Genomic DNA, 27,227 nt, shown 5'->3' on the forward strand with positions numbered 1-27,227 from the left:
GTAATTATTAACGCTATTGATGTAAACATGTCGCCCGCTGTTTACGAGGCGGGCGGGCGTGCTCCTCGTTCTGGTCTAAAGTCCCAATTAAGATGTAAGGAAACGTAAATCAGTCATAATCGGAGCGATACATTAGAGTCATTAGGTATTCAACAAGCGAGCGCAACCGTATCGCAGTTGCGATAAAGATGTCTGTTTGCAGGCCGGCAAGATGAGCATGATGAGGAAGGCGCTGATGACGACGGTGAGCCCGCCGCCGCCCACTGCCGGCTCCAAGGTCACCGTCGTCGGCTCCGGAGCCGTCGGCATGGCCTGCGCCTTCTCCATCATGATGGAGGTCAGTCGCGTCGCTCCCAACTCTTTCTACAAGTGTCTCAGTTTATATTGCTTTGTAAATTTTCAGCAGTTGTGAAATCTGAACCACGAGAAAGGACGACGTTACCTGATATTGGGCACTGAAATCTGTCAGTGGGGAAAGTTGAAAATTTGTGGCGGACCGGGACTCGTACCCAGAGGTTTCCGTTTCTCGCGAACGGTCGCCTTGGCCGCCTCGGCCATCCGGACACGGTCCCTAACGGACTCAAATTTCCGACTTACCCACACATTACTAACGTAGTTTTTGTTCTGGCCCCTGCATTGTAGCTAAATGCAATGATGACCATTACAGCCTGAGGAAGTTGTACTTACCTCAGCAAGCCATCACTATTAACATTTTCACTGCCTCTCTCATCATTTCCTGCATTCTTCTCAAACGGCAAAATAAGAGCACTGACCACTGGCTATTCCGCCTCTCCTGTTTGATAAAACACTATGCTAAGCAAGTTCATATTGCGTTCAGCGAATCGTGCAGAATATCTCTAGCTCCGTAAAACCTACTCCTATACTTAAGCTCTACCGCCTGAATTGCTCCATCGGCAACTGGACGGGAGCCACAAAGAGAGCCTGAAGTCCTCCGCATCTGTACAACGCACGCTATTTGGCATTCGACAGGCTTCACAAATGCTGAAATCAAGAAATAACTTCCGCAGAACAACCTAGGACTACATAAAAAAAAAACTCAGCGTAAAGTGGAGATACGGTCACTTTCAAAAGCCCACCCTGGGTAGGACCATCAAAAGAACTAACTAGCCCTTCGCCATGTTGAAAGTTAGGTGGTCTGGAAATTCCTCATCAGACTACGAAGAGGAATATGAAGATCGAAAGCTAATATTCTTAAATAGGGATAGACAGTACAGACTGACTTGATCGTTTGTGGTCAGTTCCAGACAACCTAGCACAAGCATCCTTGCCCTAGTTTCCCCGCCCAGAGCAGCCTCAAAGGCCTTGTATCAGCACCCCTTCATACACCTGACGTCGCCTTCTTCTTAGCTAAACCGGACTAACTAATACGCTCTGTTTTGTCATACATAATTTCTGTTACAAGTGCCGTAAGTGTAGAATAAACATGTTACCAAAGCTTGTACTTCTTCCTCATTTTCTTGAAAAGTTGTTATCTGATGCTTGTGCCATAGACAAAGAAAATGGCAAAATTTACTTGCTTACGAAGGAAGAATTTCGTATCATACCAGCCAAGCTCACTTGCGTTAGGATCACTTCGACTTTTGTGATTTCCTCATTATCAAGATACTACAGAACAAGTGTCTGAAGAGTTTCACATTTATATCTTAACTCGTTTTGTTGAAAAAAATATGGTCATAGTCATTTACTTGATGTAGGATCACAAACAGTTTTTCTTGACACAATTTGAAATTATTTGCAGGCTACCGAAAATACCACTTGTAAAGTGAAGAAAAATCACGTTAAAATTTGAATACAGTAAAGCTCATCCATCTTCCTTCACTATCGATCATATTCACGTTTGTTCCAGTCTTCTGATTTAATATTTTGAATGCGAAAACTGTAAGTAGGCTGTTTAGGTTTTTATATTGGTAACGTCACGTAGCGCTCTGTATGAAAATCACTGGCTGTGCTGTGTACAGTCTGTAGCTGGTGGGCATTGTTGAAATAGTCGCTGTTGTAGTGTTGGGCAGTTGGCTGTTAACGGCGCGTAGCGTTGCGCAGTTGGAGGTGAGCCGCCAGCAGTGGTGGATGTGGGAGAGAGATGGCGGAGTTTTGAGAGCGGATGATCTGGACGTGTGTCCATCAGAGACAGTAAATTTGTAAGACTGGATGTCATGAATCCGGTCCGGTGTAGATTTTCAACTTTCCCAACTAATGTATTTCAGTGCTCAATGGTAGCTAACGTCTTCCTTTCTTCTGTTACATGTTCATATATATCTGCATGATCAAAAATGGTGTGTGTTCTTTCTGACATGTCCGAAAGAACAGACACCGAATATATAATTATGAAATATTTTGAACTTACGATTGAGGGTATTAGAAGCAAATGCGTGTAAGTGACAATATTGGATATTAGGAGATATGTGTATCATATTGTAACGAAGGAACCAATCTGTTTTGTGCCAATGGGATATAGTTATATGTGGTGAATTGAACTGCTTCCTAGTGGGCATTTTAAGAACTACTTTACAACTAGTGTTTTTCCTTTGGATGCAAAGCGATGCAATTGCACATACAGGTCCTGGGTTCCCACTGTTTTGTAAACTGATGTAATCAGGTGATTTGTTGCATTAGAATTTGGCAGATTAGAAAGTGTCCTTCCATTCAAAACATTAAAGTAGAAGAATGAAAGGAGGTGATCATGTTAACAACTGAGATAATGGACAACAGGCAATGAAAATGCTAATAGTGATGTTTTTCTGAGGTATGTACAACAATTTCCTCAGCCTATAAATGAGCCCTCATCGCCTTTAGTGACAATGCAAGGGCAAAAGTAGAAGAAAAGCATCATTAATTTTCCGATGTACACCATAAAGGGTGCCTTATTGAATGCCATTGACCACAAGTTCCTTATTTCAGGTGACTCCTATATGGAATGATGACTTGTAAGACTACCCTCAGTTATGACATGAATTTTGATTCCATTGACTGAAGATCATGAAACCTAGGACGCCGAAGGTCAGCGATAGTACGTTGAATGTATCTGTTATAACAGAGAAATATCGGAATCTACAGCAGTTACTTCTAATTGTGCCTCCAATTTACAATCTATTCCATAAAGATCTTGAGCGTATATCAAAAACATCTCTTTTCAAAAGATATAGGAGATCACAAGCAAATGGAGTGTCAAGCACATGATCTGGTAGCGATGCATTGCCTTCTCATGATATTGTGTGGGACTCGGAATAGGCATTTCCCCTTGATAAAGACAAAAGGGAGTGTTTGTATGTGTATGTGCCAAGAGAGTGCTTGGAAATTTTTGTTTCTGGATGTAACATTGTTATTCATTTGCCTTAGTCACTGTATTATGTGCACAATCGAAAAAAGTTATGTGAGTGGATTAATATAATATGTTAAAATGGGACCGAATATGGTATTACACTATTGTGGCTGATTCCAGATCTGATATTAATGTAAGTCAAAGGGGTGTAAGTAATATCCTTCGAGGCAGAAGGGTGTAAAAAGTAACTAGATTACTGGTAAAAACATTACTGAGCACAACGTGATGAATTTAATTCACTGATACTGAATACCTAAGTTCATTAATAACAACTACTTACGATAGTTACTGTAAGCAATGTAACAAATGAACATAGAATTTTAAATTTGATACAAACTTTGTAGCCCATTTTCTCAAAATCGTGAGTTTGTCAAATCTTTGTTTTTAAGCGCCTCAATTAATAGAAAAAAATCCAATACTATGATAGAAAGGACAAAGAAAAAAGAGAGCATCTGAACAACGAAATTGGAAGAAATAAAATTGATAAAGATAATAAATTTTGTTAAGTAGGCCTCAGAATGAATTTTCAATCTGCAGCGGTCATCTGGAACTTCCTGACAGGTTAAAATTATATACTGGACCGCGACTTGAACCTGTTATGTCTTTCGTGGGCAGATACTCTACCAATGGAGCTAATTTTTTTTCAAGTAAATGTGGTACAAAGAACTTTCAACTACAACGTTGTACAAGTGTTGATTCAAAGATTAACCGTTATCAACACATCCTTCAAATTGAAGTGGTCGACTGAATAATGTACAAACACTCTATTTTGCAAGCATTAGACTGATCACTTTATCTGTCGAATGCAAGCCATGTTGGTAGGTAGTAATTCCCTATACATCGACTAAAGCACTCTCTCCTATTAAACTGTCTTCTCTTATCGTGTTTATGTTACTGTTTTCGAATTTAAGCGGACACGTAATACGCAATATCTCAAAATAAGCGCTCGTGGGGTTAACACTTCTTCCGCCGACCACTTCAGTTGCACTGCCTGATAAGATAGGCGAAATACCCATAAGGAGAGAAGTGAGCGAGTGAAACTTCATATGTTGAGAACCGAGTCAAATTGACAAAGAACTTGGAAATATGAGCCCGCTTTTAAGTATGACGTTGTACCGCTTTCTGGCTAAGATGCGTGCACCGATTCAGTTGGGAAGGGTGTCATTTAACCGTCGTATCCTCTGTTGAGGCCACAACTGTGGTAACAGGTCCTTGATATCCTGGATAATCAATTATTATCGTATGAACACTGAAATGACAGGTATTGAGATAAGCGAGCGCGGAATAGGAAAACAACTACAATCGCCTAATAGTGGAAGGGCATCAAGACCATGTGAGATACCTGGAAGATTCTACACAGATTGTGCGAAAGAACTTGTACCCCTACTAGTTTATCGCACGTCGCTGGAGCAACTAAATGTGCCTAGCGACTGGAAAAAAGTGCAGGTCATCCCCGCTTTCAAGAAGGGTCGTAGGATAGATGCACATAATTATAAAACCTATACCGCGGACGACAATCTGTTGCAGAATTGTGGATCATGTTTTATGCTCAAGAATTATGAAGTTTTTGGGGAAGGAAAATCTCCTCTACAAAATTCAACATGGATTACGCAAACGGAGATTCTACGAAACCCAGCGCTCTCTGTTCCTTCATGAGATCAACAGCACCGTAGACAACAGCGCTCAGGTGGATGCCGTGTTCCTTGAATTCAGGAAGGCATTTGACACTATCCCGCACAACCATTTAGTGACAAAAAAAAAAAAAAAAAAAAAACGAGCTCATCGAGTATCGGAGCACATTTCCGACTGGATTCAAGACTTCCTTGCAAAGGGAACTCAAACTCGCTCTCAACGGAGCTAAATAGACAGATTTAGAGGTAACCACAGGAGTACTTCAAGAAGTGTGATAGGGCCGTTATTGTTTACAGCGTGTATAAATGATGTAGTAGAAACTATCGAAAGCTCCATAACGCTATTTGCATATGATGCGGTTGTCTTCAGGAAGGTAGCTACGCCAGAAGACAGTATCGATTTGCAAAATTACCTACAGTGAATAAATGAATGGTGAACGGTCTGGCAGTTGACACTGAACGTTAATAAATGTAACATTGCGCGTTCATAGATAATAATATCCACTACTGTGCAACTACACCAGTGATGACAAACTGCTGGAAACAGTATCTACTGTGAAATATCTAGGAGTAACCATCCGGAACGTCCTAAATGGAATGAGCAGGTAAATAAGTAGTGAGAAAAGCAGACATCATAATGAGATTCATAGGACGAAACTTGAGGAAATGTGATTCAGTCTCGAAAGAAGTGGCACACAAAACAATTGTTCGACCGATTTTTGAATACAGCTCATCGCTCTGGGACCCTTGTCAGGTAGGACTAATAGCAGAGATAGAGCAGATCCAACGAAGAGCAGTGCGTTTCGTCACAGGGTGGTTTAGTCGGCGCGAAAGCGTTGCAGAGATGCTCAACAAACTCCAGTGGCAGACGTTATAAGAGTGTCGTGCATTGCGGAGAGATTTACTATTGAAATTCCGACAGAGTACGATCTGGGAAGAGTCGGACAAGAAATTACTTCCTTCCACATACGATTCGCGAGTTGACTACATCTAGAAAATTTGTGAAATTAGAGCTATACAGAGGTTTACTGACACTCATTCTTGCCACGCGCCATTCGCGAATGGAACAAAGAAGGAGAATCAGATAGTGGTACGAGAATTACCCTCCCGACACACACCGTCAGATGAATTGCGGAGTGTTGGGAAAGCAGGGTGACGGCGTACGTTATCTTCAATCATAAAGTTTCCCAACAATTAGTAATAAATTGATATTTATTAAGTATGAAGAAATACTCAACTTCACAAGTCCGTCAAAATATTAAAGTCCTGTCACTGTGCCTCTCAGTGATGCCTACGTAGAGTCCTGAGCCGGGCTACGATGCCTAAGTCTCGGAGAGGACGGACGAACACAGCAGCTTGTAGACTCGGCGGTAACTGGAGACTGTACACGACTCGGCGCACTGAAGAGAACTGTTCGCCGTAGCTCAGGGATTCGGCATGGTTCAATCGCTATCCACATACATCCATGATGTCCATGGGTTGGCAGCTGCGGCCCCTGGCGGACCTCGGCGTAGTTCGTACTGTCACCCCAGCTGCTGAGCTACGAGTGTTTCGAGTGCGGCTTATCGATTGTGGTGCGGTACTCTCTGGAGTCGTGAGTTCCGTCACCACGCGCAGTATTGATGTAGAAGTAGGTAATTTGGCACTGGCGCTGAGCTGACGTCCGAGTTGGTTCCACACATGCCCAATCGGAGAGAGATCAGGGGATCTTGGTAGCCACCTTATCGTCACGCAGATAATTTATAGAGACAGGTGCCATTTGTGGTCGAGCGTTGTCCTCTTGAAAACAGGCACCACGATATTGTTTCATGACAGGTTACACTGGAGGATGCGGGATATGTGTGATGTTTCGTTGTGCCATCACCATTCCCTCAGTCACTATGAACCGTGATCTGATGACTTCTTATACAATGACTCCAGGAATAACGTCGCTGTGACTCTCCTAACCATCGGAGGAATTGTACCTCTCGCCAGGTCGCCGACATACTCCCCGGGGATGGTCATCCGAGCTAGAACAGAACTGTGATTCATCACTTACGCTATTCATCAAAAGTCCATGCTTCACTATCACAGCATCCCTCGGAACACAGCCGTTAGTGTTTTGGTGTTAATGGCAGCATACGCATGCGACGGTAATTCCCAGTCCTGTTGCTGTCAGGTTTCTACCAGTGATGCACTATGAGAGAGAATGTGCAGCAAGTCCATTACTAATTCTCGACGGACAGACGCGCATGTGAAGGGGTTACTATACACTTGGTGCATAATATACCCTCCAAGCCTGGTAAGAACACTAAAATTTTTTTGGTAAAAAGTTATTGTTTATTTGTAGACGCAATCACATTCTTATGACACAGTCATAACCGGTTTCGGCCATGCAATGACCATCTCCAGATTCTATAATATTTAGGTCAAATGTATATATATGATTTAAAATTACAGATCAGATCGTTAAATCAGTAAAATAACATTTCAGAACAAGGAGAAAACATTGCTGCAGATGAAAATAGTAGTAGCACTTGTAGAGAGTATTTCTGACGCCCGATGCCGGTGTATTTCCGGCTGTTGCCTGTTTATGCCGTTGTCCATTAGTACGGCAGGGACGACACAGGCAGGACGACGAGTGTAGTGCTTTGCTTCAGGTGACTGGCACGATCCTCCGCCTTAAAGGTTGTTGACGTCTGCTGCGGCTCTCACTAGACAATGCAATACTCGACCGCCGGAAGGCTGCATCCTCAGCTGAAGCACGCTTGTAGTAAAAACGATTCTCTCAGGTGAACGGGTCGTCGAAAATGTAGAAGTAGGCGTCTGTTGCAAATTCATTCTGTTCATTGAGGAGTTCAAATGGTTCAAATGGCTCTGAGCACTATGGGACTCAACTGCTGAGGTCATTAGTCCCCTAGAACTTACAACTAGTTAAACCTAACTAACCTAAGGACATCACAAACATCCATGCCCGAGGCAGGATTCGAACCTGCGACCGCAGCGGTCTTGCGGTTCCAGACTGCAGCGCCTTTAACCGCACGGCCACTTCGGCTGGCATTGAGGAGTTTGTCAGGTTCTCTGCGGCACGTAACATAAATCTCCAGCTGTTCTAAAATGTCTAATCGTTTACTTTTTGTAACTTCATGTAGAATTTGAAGCTGTTCGTCGATATTACCAATATTATAATCCTCCTTTTGCGTATGTAAGCCTAGCTCTGTCTTATTACTGGGATACGTGTGTTCTTTAAACCTTACCTCACAAAGGTCCTGCCTGTCTGTCCGATATAGCATTTTTCGCATTCATGACATGATATTTTGTAGACCCCCGATTTACTATATTTATTACTTTTCCGTGGCAAGTTATGACGCACTAGTCTTTTTAAATTATCGGAAGTCGTAAATGCAGTTTTAACCCCCTTTCTTCGGAATATATGTTCGATTTTATGTAATGTTTTGCCTATTTATCTTTTTGGCTACTCTCTACTAAATTTCCTAGATCTGACGATTCATAACAAAAATGGTAGGCATGCGTTCCAAATATTTAGGAAACCAAAATGTACGGACGTGATTATTAATACCCACTCCACAATCACACACTACGTGAGAAACATGCATATTTTTATTCATTGTTACACAGAATAGTAAGACCTCCATTATGTCAAATTGAAGTGAAAAAAGAACTTGACATATTAAGACAGGCCGCCCTTGCAAATGACCCAGATATAGTTAACTCCGTACATAGCAAAATTAAAAAGAAGATAAAAAGGAGCGAGAAACGGCAGGTAAAACCGACATCCGAAAAGGGTAAGTACGCCACTATGAAATATATAGGCAAAACATCAGATAAAATCGAACACATATTCCGAAGAAACGGGGTTAAAATTGCATTTACGACTTCCGATAATTTAAAAAGACCAGTGCATCATAACTTGCCACGGAAAAGTAATAAATATAGTAAATCGGGGGTCTACAAAATATCATGTCATGAATGCGAAAAATGCTATATCGGACAGACAGGCAGGACCTTTGTGAGGTAAGGTTTAAAGAACACACTTATCCCAGTAATAAGACAGAGCTGGGCTCACATACGCAAAAGGAGGATTATAATATTGGTAATATCGATGAACAGCTTCAAATTCTACAAGAAGTTACAAAAAGTAAACGATTAGACATTTTAGAACAGCTGGAGATTTATGTTACGAGACGCAGAGAACCTGACAGACTCCTCAATGAACAGAATTAATCTACAACAGACGCCTACTTCAACATTTACGACGATCTGTTCACCTGAGCCTACGGTCGCAGGTTCGAATCCTGCCTCGGGCATGGATGTGTGTGATGTCCTTAGGTTAGTTAGGTTTAAGTAGTTCTAAGTTCTAGGGGACTGATGACCAAAGAAGTTAAGTCCCATAGTGCTCAGAGCCATTTGAACCATTTCTCCTGAGCGATACGGTTTTACTGCATACGTGCTTCAGCTGAGGATGGGGCCTTCCGGCGGGCGTCAGAAATACACTCTACAAGTGCTACTACTATTTTCATCTATAGCAATGTTTTCTCCTTGTTCTGAAATGTTGTTCACTGATTTAACGATTTGTTCTGTAATTTTAAATTTTATAAACATTTGACCTAAATATTAATAGTAAATTTGTCATATTTTAGGCTTTTGAAAAATAAAGTCTATCTTATAGAGGACGAGCGCATATAGCGCAAAGAGGGGGGAAAAATCTAACAAATTTTTATATCTATATAAGACCGATGTTTTACATTTTATAGCTAGTTTGACAACGCATGAACCTGTGTTCAGTTATGCGTCTTTAGGTATGAACTATTTGTATTTCGCATAAATTCAGTTCGATTACTAATAAGCCTGTTAAGTATTGCACTTATTTTTAGGTTTTAATATAAATTTTCTTTTGTATTGTTATAGAATCTGAAGATGGTCATTGTATGGCTGAAACCGGTTATGACTGTGTCATAACAATATGATTGCGACTATAAATAAACAAAAAATTTTTACAAAATAGTCAATCACTCACTCCATTGACAAAATGTCGTTTTTTCCAAGAACACTACACATGAACAGTACTAATGCACACTCTGGAGGCCGTTCTACCTGCCATACGGAATTGCAACTTTTTAATGATTTACATACCCGCCGATAATGTGTATGTGTACGAAGTCACATTGACATCGGACCAAGTCTTCTGGGTCCTTCACTTTCTTTTGTCAGCCAGCGTATTTACACAGAGCAAGGAATTTTTTTTTAAAAAGTGGCGATACACTCACAGCCTTACTTCCGGTGTTATCTCCCTCGTACTTTACAACCTTCACAGAAATTCTCCCACATACCTTGCAAGATTAGCACTTCTGAAAGGAACGATATTCAGGAGAAATGGCTTAGCCACGGGCTAAGGAATTGTTTCCAGAATGGATTTCCACTTGGCAGCGGAATGTGCGCTAGTACGAAACTTCATGCTGATCCTACAAGGTATGCAGTAGAACTTCTGTGAAGTTTGGATGGTAGGAGAGAAGGGCTAGCGGAAGTAAAGCTCTAGTACATACACTCCTGGAAATTGAAATAAGAACACCGTGAATTCATTGTCCCAGGAAGGGGAAACTTTATTGACACATTCCTGGGGTCAGATACATCACATGATCACACTGACAGAACCACAGACACATAGACACAGGCAACAGAGCATGCACAATGTCGGCACTAGTACAGTGTATATCCACCTTTCGCAGCAATGCAGGCTGCTATTTTCCCATGGAGACGATCGTAGAGATGCTGGATGTAGTCCTGTGGAACGACTTGCCATGCCATTTCCACCTGGCGCCTCAGTTGAACCAGCGTTCGTGCTGGACGTGCAGACCGCGTGAGACGACGCTTCATCCAGTCCCAAACATGCTCAATGGGGGACAGATCCGGAGATCTTGCTGGCCAGGGTAGTTGACTTACACCTTGTAGAGCACGTTGGGTGGCACGGGATACATGCGGACGTGCATTGTCCTGTTGGAACAGCAAGTTCCCTTGCCGGTCTAGGAATGGTAGAACGATGGGTTCGATGACGGTTTGGATGTACCGTGCACTATTCAGTGTCCCCTCGACGATCACCAGTGGTGTATGGCCAGTGTAGGAGATCGCTCCCCACACCATGATGCCGGGTGTTGGCCCTGTGTGCCTCGGTCGTATGCAGTCCTGATTGTGGCGCTCACCTGCACGGCGCCAAACACGCATACGACCATCATTGGCACCAAGGCAGAAGCGACTCTCATCGCTGAAGACGACACGTCTCCATTCGTCCCTCCATTCACGCCTGTCGCGACACCACTGGAGGCGGGCTGCACGATGTTGGGGCGTGAGCGGAAGACGGCCTAACGGTGTGCGGGACCGTAGCCCAGCTTCATGGAGACGGTTGCGAATGGTCCTCGCCGATACCCCAGGAGCAACAGTGTCCCTAATTTGCTGGGAAGTGGCGGTGCGGTCCCCTACGGCACTGCGTAGGATCCTACGGTCTTGGCGTGCATCCGTGCGTCGCTGCGGTCCGGTCCCAGGTCGACGGGCACGTGCACCTTCCGCCGACCACTGGCGACAACATCGATGTACTGTGGAGACCTCACGCCCCACGTGTTGAGCAATTCGGCGGTACGTCCACCCGGCCTCCCGCATGCCCACTATACGCCCTCGCTCAAAGTCCGTCAACTGCACATACGGTTCACGTCCACGCTGTCGCGGCATGCTACCAGTGTTAAAGACTGCGATGGAGCTCCGTATGCCACGGCAAACTGGCTGACACTGACGGCGGCGGTGCACAAATGCTGCGCAGCTAGCGCCATTCGACGGCCAACACCGCGGTTCCTGGTGTGTCCGCTGTGCCGTGCGTGTGATCATTGCTTGTACAGCCCTCTCGCAGTGTCCGGAGCAAGTATGGCGGGTCTGACACACCGGTGTCAATGTGTTCTTTTTTCCATTTCCAGGAGTGTAGATAGCCCACGAGGAGACCACGTGGCGACGGAGTTTTGTACTTTTTTATATTTATGTTTCGCGAAGTTCAGAACTGAAATATCGATTTCCTAATGCATTTCGATACAGCTCTCGAAAATTCTCGAGAAAAATAATCAAATATCTTTAATATCCCAGAGTAAAAAGGATTTTTCGACAGGTCCTGGCTTCCATTCCCAGCCGATGCAGATTTCTAAACAAAGGTGCATATTCTATGAGCATTTCCGTGCAGTGTAGAATGCATAAAGATAAAAAAATCAGTACGTTCGAAACTGGATCACTGCTTCAGGTCTCGTTTCGGTCATTATTTCTTTCGTTCAATCAGGATACATAAGTCTACTTATTTCTAATTAGATATCACATACAAAAATCCAGTTTTCGTAGCAAATACAACTTTTTTTACTGCCGATCTTTTATAAAAAATGGTTAATAAAAGTTCTTAAAGTTAAAAAGCATTAGAAACTATTTTTTCGTCTTTATGTATTTTCAATTTCACAGAGATGGTTGTGGAACAGGCACCTTTGTTTAAAAATTTACCACGGCCAGGACACGAGAGCATTTGACGCAAAAGCTAATTATTATGGGTTTGAGTCTCGGTCCAGCACACAGTTTTAATTTGCCAGGATGATCAAATTAACACACACTCTGCTACAGAGTGGAATTAGAACATGAAGATCAGGATAAAACGCATTAACTGAAACTCACTACTAGTGAACAAGTGATTTGGTATAGGAAAGAGGAAAGAAATTTTTAGTATGTTTATTGGAGTGTGGCTGTGAAATTTGGGATATGATGCTGACAGGCGGAAAGTGCTTACAAGCGATGGAAATTTGTCTTTGGAAAAGGCTATCAAGGAACATCTTGACATAAGGAAAATACAATGAAGATAATCTGAAAGAGATAAAAGAGCAGAGAAACATCTTAAAACTATTCAAAAAAGGAAAGAATTACTTTTTGGACATTTTTTTTGACAAGTCTTAACAGGCGTGTTGTAAAGACAATATTTAGGGAGAAAACCAAGATGAGGCCAGAAAAGAAATGGCCCAAGACCTATTAGAAGTAATAAAGTGCCAAAATTATCAAGAAATATAGCGAACAAAACAAAATAGGAGAGGGCAGTTGTAGACATACGTTACAGCTTTTAGATGATGAAGATGACGATAGCTATCGATATAGTACGCATTAAAAACTGGATATTTAAAAAAATAATGTCTAAAGTTTCATTTATTACACAATAACATTTGCTGCTCCCAGTCACGATTTCTTTATTCATTCCCCGCACAAGGCGCTTCGGAAAGTAATTCTGATTATCGAAAGGTGCTTTTTTTGTGTATTTTGAGATTTCTACGCGTGACATTTGCGATGTGTGAATCTGACGTATTCTGGTGACGTTACTGAGATGTAAACAGGCGTATCTTTTTATTTCTAGTGCACTTTTCTCTACTGATGAAGGCGAATTTGGTAGTAACTTTCACTTACTGATTTGTTGTAGTGTCATGCAGAAATTCACAGATACACCGTCCGTCCAAAACGTTTCCAGACTGATATTATTCCTGACGTAAAAGTGACGTCAGCTCAGTAACTACGGTGGCAGCGTGAACTAAGAACTGTGAACAACGGGTGTGCATTCGATCAGTCAGTTGCGAGCAGGCAGTGTTATGTAGTGGGCGTGAACCGTAGAGTGTCAACGTTGTTGTGTCACTTATCGCAGTGGAGCAACGTCTTTTAGTAAAGCATTCAAGACATTCTCCAGAATGTTCAGAAGAAGAAAAATGTGTGTGCAAAGTTTCTCCCTCGCATCTTGATTCCTGAACAAAAACAACGACGCGTGTACGCCTACTACGACTTGGCTGAAATCTAAAACACGGACAATTCCTTTGTGGAAAGAAATTCCTCACGGATGACGAGACCTCATGTTATCAATACGAACTTAACACAAAACGACAAAGTGCAGAAATTCACGTGAATATTAAACACTTCGACGACGTAACCGACGTTCAGACCAATGTGATGCGCGAGTTGAACAGCATCCCAAAGGAGGACTTTTCAGACAGTTTCAGGTGGTAATATGAACGTTCTGTGCTCTGTACTGAAATGGGAGGACACTGTGTAGAACATCGGAAGCATTAAAACCACCATCTTAACTTTCCTCTAGTTTCAATTAATGCAGGCTCGGAGTTTTTGAACTGGCAGGGTATTGCACATCACTTATAGAGTTCACATCTACAGCACACATAACAATGGAAAACACACATAAGCAGTCACAAAAACACGTTACGTATCGTCAACCAAAAAGTCACGTAGAAGTGTTACGTATTGTCAGTCGTAAAGTATTGTCAATTAAGATTAATTCAAAATTTGCCATTATCTGTAGAAGAAGATCCATTAGCAATTACAAAATCGTGCATGTTTACATTACAGCAAAGACACCAGAATAATGCAGCAGCTCAAAAATTGCAAACATCGCCCTTGAATGACATAGTACGTGAGAAATACGCTTGATTATGAAAATTACTGTCGAAACGCTTCGTGAGGAAAATCAATAAAGAAATATCGTGACTGGTTGCAATAGATGTTATTGAATGCCAAGTTCATTGTTTTACGGACACAGGCTTACAACAATGATTTCATAATGGATAAAACTGAATAAAATAATATCTATACTTGCATTATAAACTGAAACACCTCACCTACAAACTTTCACAACATCAAACGCCAATAGCATTAGTTCAAGGAACAAGATTTGCTCATGAATATGCTTCTGAGTCTCTGTGTTACAAGACCCTTAAAGCTGAATTTGGCAAGCGCGTGGTGAAGTGTAGACCACTTCTTGGTTCAGGGATTATTGTCGGCAAAATGTTCCTAGATTATGTCACAGACTTTTCCTGCTCGAACAGCTGAATGTAAACCCTGACTTTCGAAGTATGAAGAAAATCTACACCATCGTAAATGTGCATGCTGCACTCATTCAGACTAACAACACAAACCCAGGTGGAGCAGATGAATTTTGTAAGGAACTGGAAGGTGTTATCAGTAAGATTTCAGAAAAGCTTATGGTCATTCTGTTTGGGGATCTTCAAGTACAAAACTTTAAAGAGAGAAAATTCCAAAATATGGTAGGATAGTATCCTTCTCACCGTAGAACAAATCGAAATGGAGAAATACTCATAAAGATTTGCAAGGCATTCAGTCTAATCATCAAATCAACTTTCTTCAGACACCTGTTGAGGAAAAAGAAAACTTAGACGTCCTCGTACCCTAACCTTGGTGATTTCGAAACAGACCATGTCACTGTCGGAAAGAAAGCAAACGGGTGATTCAGAACGTTCTGATATTTGCCATTCTCGACTCTAGTTATAGATAGAGGTTAAACAACTTTATTGTAACACTAGGAAATCCCAGCAGAGAAATGTCAACAGCTCCGACACAGAGAAGCTCAGGAGCAAATAGTTCATCCACAAGTTGGAGTCCCAAACGAGATAACCTGGAAGCAACTTCGTCTAGACAACAAACAAAATAATCCCTCTAATAAAACCGAAGTAACACACATGGGGGAAGTGCGAATGTGATGTGGTTTTGAGGCAGTCTGCATGGCAGAAACGGAACTCGCAGAATATCCAAAGTAATTGGATGAAATCACGGGCACGACAAAATATGCTGCCAAAAAATGTGAGAAACTACCTGAATTGTATAAGAAACAATATATTTACACGCGACGGTAGTTTGGTAATGGAAAAAATGAGATAATTTTAGCATTGGATCATCGACACTATACAACGTATACAACGTATTGCAATCCTGTTACTCTACCTAAGAAAATTTGTGTCCGATGAAAACCATTGGCGAGTTTGTGGGGGCAGTAAATAGGAATTCTGGAGATCTTTCAGAGTCATACCTTAGGGATGAAAAATACTTTCTTCAAAGGACACCTCGCCGTAAAGTAAGTAGGTGAGTGTGTGTGAGGCTGGCCAGACTTAAGCTAGCCAACTGTAACAGAAATTTAATGTATTTTATTGTTCTATTTTTAAATCATGTCTCTCAATTGTTATATGATGTAGACGTTTTCTGAAATGACTAACATTACTTCGGCAAATTAATGCTTTTTCAGATGTAAAAACATGTTCTAAGGTACATGACGGTCATGTACTCAGGAACAAATTATTGAAATTTAAAACAGTTGCAATTGAAAAAAATCTTGTTAACACTGTATTTAGCCATCTACCTGTTACATTCTTAATCTGCTACACGCCAATAATCAGTAAGAGAGATCAAATTAATCAGAAGTATTACGAAAAACCAGTTACTAGCTAGGTGCATTTTGAAACTGAAGCCGTTGTAAACTAACACAAATTTTCATTTTCAAGATAAGTAAAATTTTTAAGACATTAACTAAAGTCAATTAATTTGTAAATACTTCACTTTCGATGGTAAAAGACTGTCTTCTGTTTCAAAGTATAAGATGCTGCACAGCTTGCGAAGTATGGGTTTGGCATTCACACGTTATTTAACTAGTTTGACAATATAAAGAGTTTTAATTGTCGTAAAATTCTGCAACTGAAAAATTAACAATATATCCTAAATAGTTTTAGTGTATTCTAAAGCACCAAAATGTGTAGAAATCGAAATATTTACAAATGATTCAGAAAACACAACTTCATATCCAGCAACAACAAAACCTGCAGAATATGGCAGAGATCGATATGGCGGTGTCTGTGCGTGTTCGTTCATGTGATTCTAAAAACAGTCAAATACCGACCAAAAAATATCCTGTGTTCCCACGTAGGCTATCCAGTAGGTAAGGTAGGGGGCTCAAATTTCGTCAACTTAGTACTTTAGGACCTGTATAAGTTGTGAAAGATTACGGAAACTACAAATTGTTATCCATATATTTCTCAATTTATGCTTCACTTGAAGCCAAGGTACAATAAAACTGTTGCAACATACTAACGCCAGTATTTGACACAAACATTAACACTGCAGAAACAGAAATACTAGAAAAGTGTTCGTAATTTAGTCCCCCACAAAAATTCTCTGAAATACTATTAATTTAAATCTGATTTTCCTTTCTAAGAGTGCGAGGCAATTTCCCTACTACCTCACGAATGAAAAATCTTAACAAGTTTTTTCAGCGTTTCAAAGCTGTGTACCAAATGAATTTGTATGTCTTAGTAGATAAACAGCATGTTTCGGGTCACAAACAAAGCATTTTGTGCAACGAATCCGTTTCTCTCACCTTGCTTTTTCCCAAATCAAAGAAGTGAAACAATCTTCATAAATAGCAAACAAAATCAGTGTTAAATAAGAGTTATAAATTGTGTCCTTAGGACAAAAATGGGAAGTGCACGGGGTCGAAATTACGAAAACCTCCAAATTTATTGTACAGGGTGAACATTAATAAATCGTTTCATGGTAGATGGCGTTGACGAATGACACTTCCTCTGACCAAGTACGTGTGTTTCTTCTGTTTTGCAGGCTGTGGGACTGACGCAACGTACTATAAGCAGCAGAATGGGCGGGCATTCATGTCGGAACAAGCCGAGATGGTGTTTGTGTACGGTCAAGCATATGGAAACCGTCGAAAAGACAGCACGGCTATACGAAAACAAGTACCCTCACACACAATGTTTCAAGCCCTTTTTGGGCGTTTGTGTAACCATGGCCCCTTTCAGACAGACGAATGTGGAGAGACGTGGTGGACCGTGCTTAAACCAGCTTTGGAGGACCGGGTTCTACAGGATATTGAGACGAAACCTAGTACAATCTCGAGGCAAGAGGTCTGCCAACATGGTATAAGCCAAAGTACGATTACGTATATCCTGCATGAGAACCGATACTATCCCTATCACTTGCAATCCTATGGAAACTATGCTCTGAGCATATGTTGTGTCGTGAATGCTATACAGCTCTGTACTATGCTCCAAGACGATTTGTTGTCGTTGCACGCACATCGTCCATTTCCAGACACATATTCGTAGGACCTGTTTTTCATCCATTTTCAGTCAGGAATACGTCTCTGAAGTTTGTCACTTTTATAATTGTTCTCTCTGTACTATCATCTAGGTACAACATTCCACCCCAACCTATCTCAGTTGAAAACTACAGTATTCACTATACGAGGGTGCAATGTCCGAGAGTTGGCACCGCCGGCGCGTATAGAGGTCATGTTTAGTTAGTAGCATCTTTGGAAAGAATGCACACCAAGTTTCAGCCATATTGGCCGATTTCTTTGTGTTTGGCATTCGTGTGAATCAAGGAAGTCGAGTGATTGTCAAAAAATGGAAGAAAAAGAATTTCGTGTGGTGATTAAACATTACTTTATGAAAAGTAAAACGCCTCAGGTGACTAAAGAGAAACTTGATAAACATTACGGTGACTTTGCACCTTCGACTAGAACAGTTTATAAGTGGTTTCAAAATTTTCGCTGTGGCCATATGGGCACAAGTGATGCTGAACGTTCTGGACGTCCTGTGGAGGTTACGACTCCAGAAATCATTGATAAGATCCATGATGTGGTGATTGATGACAGAAGAGTTAGGGTGCGTGAGATTGCTAGTGCTGTGGGCATCTCGAATGATCGGGTACATAGTATTTTGCATAAACATGAGGACATGAGAAAGCTATCCGCAAGATTGGTTCCTCGATTGCTCACGCTTGACCAAAAACGGAATCGTGTATAGTGTTGCAAGGATAGTTTGCAGCTGTTCAGGAGGATTCCTTAGGACTTTAAGCGTCGTTTCGTCACTGTGGATGAAACATGCATACATTACTGTACTCCTGAGACCAAACAACAATCTAAACAATGGGTTACCAAGGAAGAATCTGCACCAAAAAAGGCGAGGAGCATTCCTTCGGCCGGAAAGGTTATGGCGACTGTCTTTTGGGATTCGCAAGGGATAATCCTCATCGACTGTCTGAAGAGGGGTAAAACTATTACAGGTGAATATTATTCACCGTTATTGGACCGTTTGAAAACCGAGCTGCAAGAAAAACACCTGCGATGGGACCGCAAAAAAGTCCTTTTCCATCACGAGAATGCACCAGCACACACCTCAGCAGTTGTGGTCGCAAAATTAATGGAAATAGGATTCCAACTCGTTTCACATACCCCTATTCTCCAGACTTGGCTCCCTCGGAATACTATTCGTTCCGCAATTTGAAGAAATGGCTGGCGGGTCCAGTTCATGTCAGTAAGTTGGATAATTCCAGTGTTTACTGCTCCATTGTTCTGATTTTATTGTCACTGATGATCACTTGGTTGCTACGGATAGATTATTTTATAATTTTGTGCCAGGAGAATATTGGACTATTAGGTGTCAGTAATTCCTAAAATACCCTAGTGTTGTGCTAAGAACTCCTGCGTAGAAGGTAGCAATAATCATATGCAATCAAAAGAAAATTCAGCTTTTGCCGTCTATATTGAAACCTTTTTTTATATTATTGTTGCGTATAAGGACTAGCATGCTTGCTGGCATGTTCTCCACTATACACACCTATGTTTGATGTCATATTTTGTGCATGGTTATAAGAGTTCACTGGACCTAGTCTTTCTCTGAAGATGATCACTCTGTGATTGAAATCAATATACAGTAATACAAAAGCGGTTTCAAATTTATACGACCAGTGCTGCAGCTTCCCTTGTTTGTAATACTTGTTGTGCGGTTGTGCCACACAAACTTCCTAACAGAATCCAACTTAGTAGTGTTAGTTCCAGTGCAAGTAATTTTTTCTTGAATATCGGGGTTGTCTAGTCGAGAGCAACAAGCTCATTCACGTGAGCTCCGTGAATTATGGTCAAAGCATTTGTAACTTCGTGCAATTGCTGTAACGAATGTAGACCTATAAAGTTGGAGGGCACTGGGCCTCAACATTATATTAATATTTTACCAGATTTGTTTTTTATTCATTTACTGGTGTACCAGCTTCTCCCAGAGTGTTGTCGTTTTAAAACAAATCATAATCAGAGTTCATAGGAAGGAGTGCAACGTACTGGCAGATGTACTGCAAGTAAGATCAGGCATGTTTAATAAGTCAAGAACGTGTTGGTACACTTTGAAGTGACAGAACCATCACGTAGCTCACTACTTCAATAAATCCACACATCTCTGGTAGATGTCCGCATCTTGATACAGGCAGTTTGTTTTGAGTTCGTTGCCGGTTAGTGTTTGGGTATCAGTTATTTTCTTTTGTTGTCAACTGATGTTTCTTTTTTCAGTTGTCACTAACAATCCCACGTCAAATTGACATAAAGTACAAGAGGAACTGGCAGAGAATGTTACAACAGACGACATCCAGCGCCAGCTTGCAAAATCTTTGTGAAGAATGTGTTGCATATTTTTTGGCAATCTATGAAAGCGTAGATATCATCCACGGAATTCCGGAATAGTTCAGGCAAATCGTGTGCATCAGCACTGAAGGAGGTCATCAGACGGTTAGCCTTAAACGATATGAAGATGGCATCTGTTCTTTCGGACATACCATTGGTGATCGTGCAGCTCTCTAGAATGAAATTACAGTTAAATCAGTACCATTAGCTGCTGACGGGCGTTGATATACATCAAGGGGGACAGTTGAAAACGTATGCCCCGACCGGGACTCGAACCCGGGGTCTCCTGGTTACATGGCAGACGCTCTATCCATCTGAGCCACCGAGGACACAGATGATAGTGCGACTGCAGGGATTTATCGCTGGCACACTCCCAGTGAGACCCACATTTTCAACTTAAAGTCCACACACTACATTCGTAGTGCCCCTGACATTATACCCATTACTCGCGGCAGACAATCCATCGAGATCGGTAAGAGTTCAGGCAAATCGTGTGCATCCGCACTGAAGAAGGTCATCAGGCGGTTGGTTCTATTGAAAATATAAGCTTTGTAGTCCGGTGCACAGGTTAAAATTTGAAACAACTTTCTGTCTTCATTCTAATCAAAGTGATCCGATGACCCCCTTGCCATTCACTTTAGTGAGAATTGCAATTCACATGTAAGTGCTTGGCAGAGGGTTCATCGAACCACAATCATACTATCTCCTTACCATTCCACTCCCGAACAGCGCGCGGGAAAAACGAACACCTAAACCTTTCTGTTCGAGCTCTGATTTCTCTTATTTTATTTTGATGATCATTCCTACCTATGTAGGTTGGGCTCAACAAAATATTTTCGCATTCGGAAGAGAAAGTTGGTGACTGAAATTTCTTAAATAGATCTCGCCGCAACGAAAAACGTCTTTGCTTTAATGACTTCCATCCCAACTCGCGTATCATATCTGCCACACTCTCTTCCCTATTACGCGATAATACAAAACGAGCTGCCCTTTTTTGCACCCTTTCGATGTCCTCGGTCAATCCCACCTGCTAAGGATCCCACACAGCGCAGCAATATTCTAACAGAGGACGAACGAGTGTAGTGTAAGCTGTCTCTTTAGTGGACTTGTTGCATCTTCTAAGTGTCCTGCCAATGAAACGCAATCTTTGGCTAGCCTTCCCCACAATATTATCTATGTGGTCTTTTCAACTGAAGTTGTTCGTAATTTTTACACACAGGTACTTAGTTGAATTAACAGCCTTGAGAATTGTACTATTTATCGAGTAATCGAGTTCCAACGGATTTCTTTTGGAACTCATGTGGATCACCTCACACTTATCGTTATTTAGCGTCAACTGCCATCTGCCACACCGTACAGCAATCTTTTCTAAATCGCTTTGCAACTGATACTGGTCTTCGGATGACCTTACTAGACGGTAAATTACAGCATCATCTGCGAACAACCTAAGAGAACTGCTCAGATTGTCACCCAGGTCATTTATATATATCAGGAACAGCAGAGGTCCCAGGACGCTTCCCTGGCGAACACCTGATATCACTTCAGTTTTACTCGATGATTTGCCGTCTATTACTACGAACTGCGTCCTTCCTGACAGGAAATCACGAATCCAGTCGCACAACTGAGATGATACCTCATAGGCCCGCAGGTTGATTAGAAGTCGCTTGTGAGGAACGGTGTCAAAAGCTTTCCGGAAATCTAGAAATACGGAATCAACTTGAGATCCCCTGTCGATGGCGGCCATTACTTCGTGCGAATAAAGAGCTAGCTGCGTTGCAGAAGAACGATGTTTCCTGAAACCATGCTGATTACGTATCAATAGATCGTTCCCCTCGAGGTGATTCATAATGTTTGAGTACAGTATATGCTCCAAAACCTACTGCAAACCGACGTCAATGACATAGGTCTGTAGTTCGATGGATTACTCCTACTACCCTTCTTAAACACTGGTGCGACCTGCACAATTTTCCAGTCTGTAGGTACAGATCTATCGGTGAGCGAGCGGTTGCATATGATTGCTAAGTAGAGAGCTATTGTATCAGCGTAATCTGAAAGGAACCTAATCGATATACAATTTGGACCTGAAGACTTGCCCGTTTCAAGCGATTTGAGTTGCTTCGCAACCCCTAAGGTATCTACTTCTAAGAAACTCATGCTAGCAGCTGTTCGTGTTTCAAATTCTGGAATATTCCATTCGTCTTCCCTGGTGAAGGAATTTCGGAAAACTGAGTTCAATAACTCCGCTTTAACGGCACAATCGTCGGTAACAGTACCATCGGCACTGCGCAGCGAAGGTATTGACTGCGTCTTGCCGCTTGTGTGCTTTATATACGACCAGAATTTCTTTAGATTTTCTACCAAATTTCGAGACAATGTTTCGTTGTGGAACCTATTAAAGGCATCTCGCATTGAAGTCCGTGCCAAATTTCGGGCGTCTGTAAATTTTAGCCAGTCTTCGGGATTTCGCGTTCTTCTGAACTTCGCATGCTTTTTCCGTTGCCTCTGCAACAGCGTTCGGACCTGTTCTGTGTACCATGGGGGATCAGTTCCGTCCCTTACCAATTTATGAGGTATGAATCTCTCAATTGCTGTTGCTACTATATCTTTGAATTTGAGCCACATCTCGTCTACATTTGCATAGTCAGTTCGGAAGGAATGGAGATTCTCTCTTAGGAAAGCTTCTAGTGACACTTTATCCGCTTTTTTAAATAAAATTATTTTGCGTTTGTTTCTGGTGGATTTGGAAGAAACGGTATTGAGCCTAGCTACAACGACCTTGTGATCACTAATCCTTGTATCAGTCATGATGCTCTCTATTAGCTCTGGATTGTTTGTGGCTAAGAGGTCAAGTGTGTTTTCGCAACCATTTACAATTCGCGTGGGTTCGTGGACTAACTGCTCGAAATAATTTTCGGAAAAATTTAGGACAATCTCGGAAGATGTTTTCTGCCTACCACCGGTTTTGAACAAGTTTTTTTGCCAACATATCGAGGGAAGGTTGAAGTCCCCACCAACTATAACCGTATGAGTGGGGTAGTTATTTGTTACGAGACTCAAATTTTCTCTGAACTGTTCAGCAACTATATCATCGGAGTCTGGGGGTCGGTAGAAGGAACCAATTATTAACTTACTTCGGCTGTTAAGTATAACCTCCATCCATACCAATTCGCACGGAGTATCTACTTCGACTTCACTACAAGATAAACCACTACTGACAGACACAAAACACTCCACCACCAATTCTGCCTAATCTGTCTTTCCTGAACACTGTCTGAGACTTCGTAAAAATTTCTGCAGAACTTATTTCAGGCTTTAGCCAGCTTTCTGTACCGTCTTTCTGTATCGTCTTGTGAAATCTGATCAGTATATTTTAAATACTCTGTATATCCAATGGCGTCATAACCACCAGAGTCGGCATTTGTCCATTACACCGTCAACAATCGGACTGCAAGAATGAAGTCAACCCGACATGTATGAGACCGTCACAATACAACAGTTTGAAGCGGTCCTCCACTGGAAAAACGATTTTCACACGCACCGCCTCCCACCCTCCCCCCAGCGACAGCTTTCACATATTCATCGGACTACAGTATAAGGCATTCGTCGTTTCTGGACGTCGGAAGCCGAGGCAACGGCACTGCATCCAATTTGTCCTCCTAGCATAATATGGGACGGACCGCCGACGCAGGCACGTCTATTGGTGTGCTCCAGCGCCAAGTCATAAATATGAACGACACTGTACTGTCTGTCACGGTCATGTGGGCGAAGTGACGGTCGTCCTGCGAATACTTCGGAGACACGCTGTGTGCAAAATAAGTTAGGAAACCGATATGAAGCTGGCTGTTAAGCAGGAAATAAACACCGTATACTGTGACAAGTATTGGAAAGTTTATGCTCTCTCGAATCACAGATAGCTTCATTCAGGGCGTGTAGAGTTTTCTTGTGACATGGTCGGTCTTCTGTCCAGGTCAGCATCAAGAAGGGCATTTCCCGCCCAAATTATTCTCAAAGCCGTGCTAGCTGAAGCTGCTAACAGCCTCACACGCGAATTTGGGTTGGGTCCATCTCACTGTGCAGCTACCATCTTGATTGGATAAGTATTTTCAAGGCCACAATAACGCTCTAACAGGGCTTACGGTATTTCTCTCGTGAGCAACAAGACAAATAAAGCGTGATCGTTATAATTCGTGTTCCCATCTTCGGCCTGTGTATTGGTTTCCGGAAAGCAGTTTAGATATACTGTTGGCAATTAAAATTACAACATCGTGAAAACGATATGCAACAAACTTCATATTGAACTGAAATGTACTACGTGGTTTGGTACGCAAATTATTCGAATTTCAGCACAACCACACAAAGTTGGTAGAAGTAACACCATTCATATCCTATGTGTAAGGAAAGCTTAAGCAGCGGGTTTCTCATTCAGTATTCACAATTGAATGTTGGTTATTTGTGAGAAGACAGTATTCCGTCTCATGAAGAAAGAAGAAACTTTTTCCAGTACCTGTTGGGATTCCACAGAGGTAGGTTCATGACCTCTCGAGACTACAGTTTATCGCTTTGCCTTATTGCTGCTCCCGTTGATTGGGATCCCTCGACCATCATGAAAATATGAAATAGTTTGCTACAGAAGGACCGTACTCAACGCTATGCAGGATGTCAATGACCCCACGCATTTAGATCCCGAGAGGATAGATATACGGGGTGTATCAAAAAGAATCATTAGATTTTGTAAAAAATCGCAACTATTATGTTATTTGAGATACGTGCGTGAACAACGTAGTGTTGGAAAGAGCAAACTCTCGAATTTTGCATGGTTCCTGCTAGGTAGCAGCAGTATGCGCCCACTTCAGTTCTAGTAAAAATGGTGTCGGGACAACAGAAACGTTCTACGTTTTGCGCAGTGTGGGTCAGTAATAACGGTTCAGTGTGATTTTCGTACTAGGTATGGTGTGGATTCTCCCACAGCACAGAGCATTAGACGATGGCACGAAAAATTCCGAGAAACAGATCGTTTGTGTAAAGGCAAATCGTCAGGTCGTCCCCGAGTCTCTGACAAAGAGTCGGCAGAAATCCTCTTCAATATTTTTCTTTGGAATATGGTTTTCTGTATGACCACAGCTCAATTTTTTTTATAAGCATTAACAGTTTCTTCAAGCTGTTCTTCGGTTTCAGAAGTATTGGCAATTTCTTCAGTTTCAATATTTGCGATTTGTTCGCCAGGCAAAAAAGACGATGCTATGCCTCTTTTTGCTTTAACGCCAAACATGGCTTCATAAGGACTTTGGCGTATTCCTTCGTGGTATGTAGTGTTCTTGGCAAATTGAACAAATCTGACCATTTATTTGTATCGTTATCGTTCATCCGTGCCCTTTCAACTGAGCCTTGTGTTTGCCTGTGACGAGGCTTTCCATGAACTATTTTAGCATCTTTCCATATAGCGCATACTTCGGATATGACTTGATTACTAAATTCTCTACCATGATCTGATTGCAATATTGCAGGTGCACCAAATGTTAAAAATATTGAAAGAACGTGATGCGCTAGTTCTTCAGCTCTTTTAGTTTTCAAAGGTCGTAACTGGACAAACTTTGTTAAATGATCTTGATACACCATTGTGAACTTATATTCGCCATCCCTGTTTGACTGCAGCTCTATCAGATCAATTTGACATCTTGAGTTTATTTCAGAACTATCCACTGGTTTCACAACAATACCGTTCTTAGGTGCACTGTGTTTCATTTGACACTGTTTGCATAAATTTTAAATACAACATTACAACTTCATATCTAATATTTTTGTATTTAACTTGCAACTCTTTAAGCATATGTGTTCTTCCTCCGTGGGCTATTCTGATTTGAGTTTCATATAGTATACTGTACAATTCTTCATTGGTAACATAATAGTGTATGTAGTGTATGGTACAATTAACTTCTCTTCATCGCTAATTTTTAAAACATCAAAACGTTTTAATCGTCTGTAATCCAAAACTGTGTTGCATTTAATTTTAGCAGAAACCACTTCAGAAAGTATTTTAGAATACTTTCCTTGAGAAAAATTAAAACAATTGTCTTCTCGTTTACCCGCAATTGATGCATTTAACTTTTCATGAAAAAGATCACTAATAGTGCAGTACCCATTTAGTATAAATTAGGGTATCGGAAAAATATCAAGAAAACGTTGCTCGCGATATCAAAGCTTGCATAAGACTGATAAAGCTGATTGACTCCGAGCAGAACAAAGGATTTGGCGGGAGAGAGCCAGTCGCTTGTTTTTTGACTCTTCTGTTTTGGACCTCCACCAGAGCATATCTGCGATTGTCGACACACACTGGAGAGGGTTCGATTGTACAACAACGTAATAAAATTTTTCACCGACTTATTTGCTATCTGTTGACATTCACCGGTGAAAGTCGACATTCTCCAATTTCGGTCATTCACGGTAACAATAATACAAAACGAACTGTTCTTCTTTGAACTTTTTTGATGGCCTCCGTCAGCCCCGTTCGATAAGAATACCCACAATAGCTATAATTCCGTTATTTCATTCCTTTCCGGTGTTTCGGTTTTAGTGCCCAGCAGTGTAAGAGACCTCAGTCCGTTAATGAAAGTAATTCCAACCACTGTCGAGGACTGAGCGTTAATGATGACGATCGAATAATCGTCGACTCCCCGGCAACAGGATCGATTAGCAGCTGTCCAGTGATTCGAAATTGATACGGCTGCCGTTTTATTTTAACGTCGTCTCGTAATCTCTTTGTCAGGTGCGATTCGCGTAATTGACGTCGCTGCAGGAAATTACGGGAGTTTGCGAACAGGTGCTGCGGACGGTTCTGCTCGCTGCGGCGAACAGCGCCGAAAAATGTTACTACGGAGGCATTTGTATGTCTTTTTTGGCGTCTGTTGTGTTGATTAGGCGGGGTGTCGGGCAGCGGGAAGCGCCTGGCCTA

General features: G+C 41.7%; 1 protein-coding gene across 1 annotated transcript in view; it reads left to right on the forward strand.

Annotated features, from left to right (window-relative positions):
* The first annotated feature begins 211 nt into the window (after positions 1-211).
* LOC124795872 (L-lactate dehydrogenase-like) overlaps positions 212-27,227 on the forward strand; it is a 272,185-nt gene continuing 245,169 nt past the window's right edge. The window contains exon 1 of the mRNA XM_047259953.1: positions 212-337. Coding sequence (XP_047115909.1) covers positions 212-337 — 126 coding nt within the window. The remainder of the gene's footprint in view (positions 338-27,227) is intronic.

The sequence above is a fragment of the Schistocerca piceifrons genome, chromosome 4 (genome assembly GCF_021461385.2).
Source record: "Schistocerca piceifrons isolate TAMUIC-IGC-003096 chromosome 4, iqSchPice1.1, whole genome shotgun sequence".
NCBI classification, from domain to species: domain Eukaryota; kingdom Metazoa; phylum Arthropoda; class Insecta; order Orthoptera; family Acrididae; genus Schistocerca; species Schistocerca piceifrons.